This window comes from Emys orbicularis, chromosome 13 (assembly GCF_028017835.1).
Source record: "Emys orbicularis isolate rEmyOrb1 chromosome 13, rEmyOrb1.hap1, whole genome shotgun sequence".
Classification (NCBI taxonomy): domain Eukaryota; kingdom Metazoa; phylum Chordata; order Testudines; family Emydidae; genus Emys; species Emys orbicularis.
Genome location: NC_088695.1, coordinates 2,950,961 through 2,954,386, shown reverse-complemented (window position 1 = coordinate 2,954,386; position 3,426 = coordinate 2,950,961). Strand labels below are relative to the sequence as shown.

At 56.9% G+C, this 3,426-nt stretch overlaps 1 protein-coding gene across 1 annotated transcript; it reads left to right on the top strand.

Moving 5' to 3' along the window:
- The first annotated feature begins 868 nt into the window (after positions 1 to 868).
- Positions 869 to 2,332, top strand: IER3 (immediate early response 3). The gene is made up of 2 exons (XM_065416274.1): positions 869 to 1,072; positions 2,024 to 2,332. The coding sequence occupies exons 1-2, from the start codon at positions 869 to 871 to the stop codon at positions 2,330 to 2,332; spliced, it is 513 nt and encodes a 170-aa protein (XP_065272346.1).
- Positions 2,333 to 3,426: the final 1,094 nt, after the last annotated feature.

Below are 3,426 nucleotides of genomic sequence, written 5' to 3'. Positions count from 1 at the left end.
TACACTGTGTGTGTTTGTGTGTGTGTGGCACAGATGGTGTGTGTGTATGTTGCACAGCTGGGGGTGTATACAGTGTGTGGGTGTCTGTGTGTGTGTATGTTGCACAGCTGGGAGTGTATACAGTGTGAGTGTGTCTGTGTGTGTGTTGCACAGCTGGGAGTGTATACACAGTGTGTGTCTGTGTATACACAGGGTGTGTGTGTTGCACAGCTGGGGTGTGTGTCTGCGTGTGTGTTGCACAGCTGGGGGGGCACTCAGTGTGTGTGTGTTGTCCATGTGTGTGTTGCACAGCTGGGAGTGTATACACAGTGTGTGTGTGTGTGTGTTGCACAGCTGGGGGGTCACTCAGTGTGTGTGTGTCGTCCATGTGTGTGTTGCACAGCTGGGAGTGTATACACAGTGTGTGTGTGTGTTGCACAGCTGGGAGTGTATACACAGTGTGTGTGTGTGTGTGTGTTGCACAGCTGGGGGGGTCACTCAGTGTGTGTGTGTTGTCCATGTGTGTGTTGCACAGCTGGGGGTGTATACACAGTGTGTGTGTGTGTGTTGCACAGCTGGGGGAGGGTTGCACACTCTGTGTGTACTTACAGATTTCCTGCATTCATTATTTTCTGCCCTGCTTCTCCCCTCCCCCCCAGCCCCGTCCCTTACGTGCCATTCCCCGCCCGGGCTCGGGGCCAGCACCGCACAGCGGCCCGGGATTTTCCCCGTGATTGCACGCTGAGCTGTCACCCCCGGGCGCAGCCAATGGGGCGCCAGGGGCGGGGCTTGTTCCATTTATAAGGCGGCGCCGGGGGGACGCGGGCAGAAGATCGCTCTGCGCCGCACCCGGGAATTAGCTCTGAAAATCGCGCTGCGCCCCAGCCCCATGAACGCGCTGTACGGCGCCACCAGCATGTGCTTAGCTTGCGAGCCCCGGATGCCCACCCTGCCCAGAGCCGAGCCCCCCAGCAAGGGCACCGGCCCCCAGTACTTCACCTTCGACCCCCTGCCTGCGATGAGCGAGACCCCTTCCCGCAGGAACCCAGCCCGGGGCAGGAAACGACTGCGCAAAGTGCTCTACCCCCCTGTGGTGAGTCTGTGGGGTTGCCGTGGGAGCCGGGACGCCTGGGTTCTCTGGGGGGGAGGGGTCTATTGGGTTAAAGTGTAGGGGGGGGATTCAGGAGTGAGGGCTCACCTTCTGATCCCCCTCTCTGTGCCTCAGTTTCCCCTGCTGTAGAAGTAGGCTGCTGATGGCTCTCTGGGTTAGTCCCTGCTTCTGGAAGAGGGCGAGGGTGGTGTATAGGGTGACCAGACAGCAAGTGTGAAGAATCGGGACAGGGGATGGGGGGGTAATAGGAGCCTATATAAGAAAAAGACCCAAAAATCGGGACTGTCCCTATAAAATCGGGACATCTGGTCACCCTAGTGGTGTAGCCCCTCCTGGCTGCAGGAAGCAATGCTGCCCCCTGGGCTAGTGGAGCAGGGAAGCTGAGATCTGTAGCCCAGCCCCCTTGCTGTGGGCATACAGACCAGTGCAGGATGAGTCACCCCATCGGACCTGCTGCTGCGTGTCCCGGACAGGAGGCCCCATGTGCACATCTCTCTGCCCCAGAGATCCCTGGCTGATGGGGGGGCTGTGTGTCCAGGCTCCCTGCTGCTCACAGCCAGGGGTGATTCTCTTGCTAATCTGCCCCCAGCTGGGAGCAGTATGGAGCATATGACACATGGGGGGCATCTAGATGATGCTCAGTGCAATGGGGTTCAGGTTGCCTGGCTTAGATGCTGAGTCCGCCCTGCCCCCAAATCTCCAGTTGGTTTGGTGGAAGAGGGCATTGTGGGTAGAAGCAGAGCATTCTGGGTAACCGGGCTATCCTCCTAGCCACGGTTGCTGGGTGGGGGGCATTCTGGGTAGTGGGATTGCCCTGGGGCTGAGTGCCAGGGCATTCTGGGTAATCTGTTGGGCACGGGGCACATTGTGGGTAATACTTGGGTCCCCCTGCTAGCCAGGTCTCTAATGTCCTGTCTCCTTCCTCCCGACCAGGTGAAACGCTACTATCCAGCCAAGGAGCGCAGCCAGGCCAAGCGCCTGCTCTTCATCCTCCTCACCATCATCTTCTTCCAAGTCTATAACACCGACGAAAACCTGGCCCTGGGGCCCGAGCAGGGGGTCCCCGACTGCTCTGTAGAGAGTGGGGGCTCCGGCTGCGAGACCCCCCTCCCAGAAGTGCTCCCAACGCCCCCGGAGGTCCCAGAGGTGGCCAACACTACCAGTTTGCACGAGGGCCATGAGGCTGCCAAATCCACCATGGAAATCAGCCAGTTCCTGGAGCAGAATCCAGCCGCTTTCTGAGACCCCCACCCAGCGTTTCTCAGGCCAAGACACCTAAGGGGTCAACCCAGCCTGGGGCCTGGCTCCAGCTACTAATGGGTTAACTCCGCCTGGCCTTCGGCCAACACTTTCTGCTGCTGCCTCTGAACTAAGCCGGTGAAGAATCCGGACGCTTGACGTCAATAGCAATGTGAAACCTCTTCGGCAGCCGTGAGCAGGGAATTCCTGGCTCCAGCAGTGACAGACTTTGTGTGTGGTGGGGGGGGGGGGGGGGAGGGGTATTACTGACATAACTTATTAATATCTAATATTTATAATATTTATACATTTTGTAATTTAAAGATAGTGTGCTATTTAATGATCAAAGTGGAAACATGCCTGCGAGGAAAATGCTGCTTTAACCTAGGGCGGAATAAAACCGTTAAACGTCCTCATCCGTTTAAAGAGGGACATGTATCTTGCTCTTGTCTCTAGGGGGACTTTAATTAATGTTTATTAGTGCCGTTACCCCGGGGGAGAAACCCCGCTTGAATGGGTAGCAAAGCAGCCTGAGGTGAGGTGGAGCTGACAGAGGAATAGCTGGCTGCGAATCCCGGGGAGGTATAAAACTATGGAAATGCTCCTGGGAGGGGGACTTTGTGACGGCCAAATCTACTAGAATTCAACACTACAGTTCTCCAGGCGGAGGCCAGGCTGGGTTGCTCTGTGGCAAAACAGCCTCTGATCCTCGGCTCTCCTATAAACTAGCTCCTTGATTGGGGCACAGAACTAAGGAAGTGCTGGTGCGTTGGGCGGAGGGAGAAGTTTGGAGGCCGAGAATCCAAACGGGGAATTTTCTGCCCCTGGGAGGAGGCGAGAAGTCAGGGTAAGACCAGCCTGCACTAAAGAGATCGCTGACCCCCTGCCCTTCCTTCTCGGCCACCCCCCCAGCTATGCTCCCGCCCTGGGTGTCTGACCAGCAGGGTCCCTGGCTGCTGCCTATGCTTACTGTGTAAGCTGTTGTGAGAGGCCGAACTGACCAAAATTCAGGCTGTTTCCAAGGCGTTTCTGCCCCAAACTCTTTCCCGGACGAGTTGTCCAACCTGTGTATGTTCTGTGAACAAAATAAACATGCT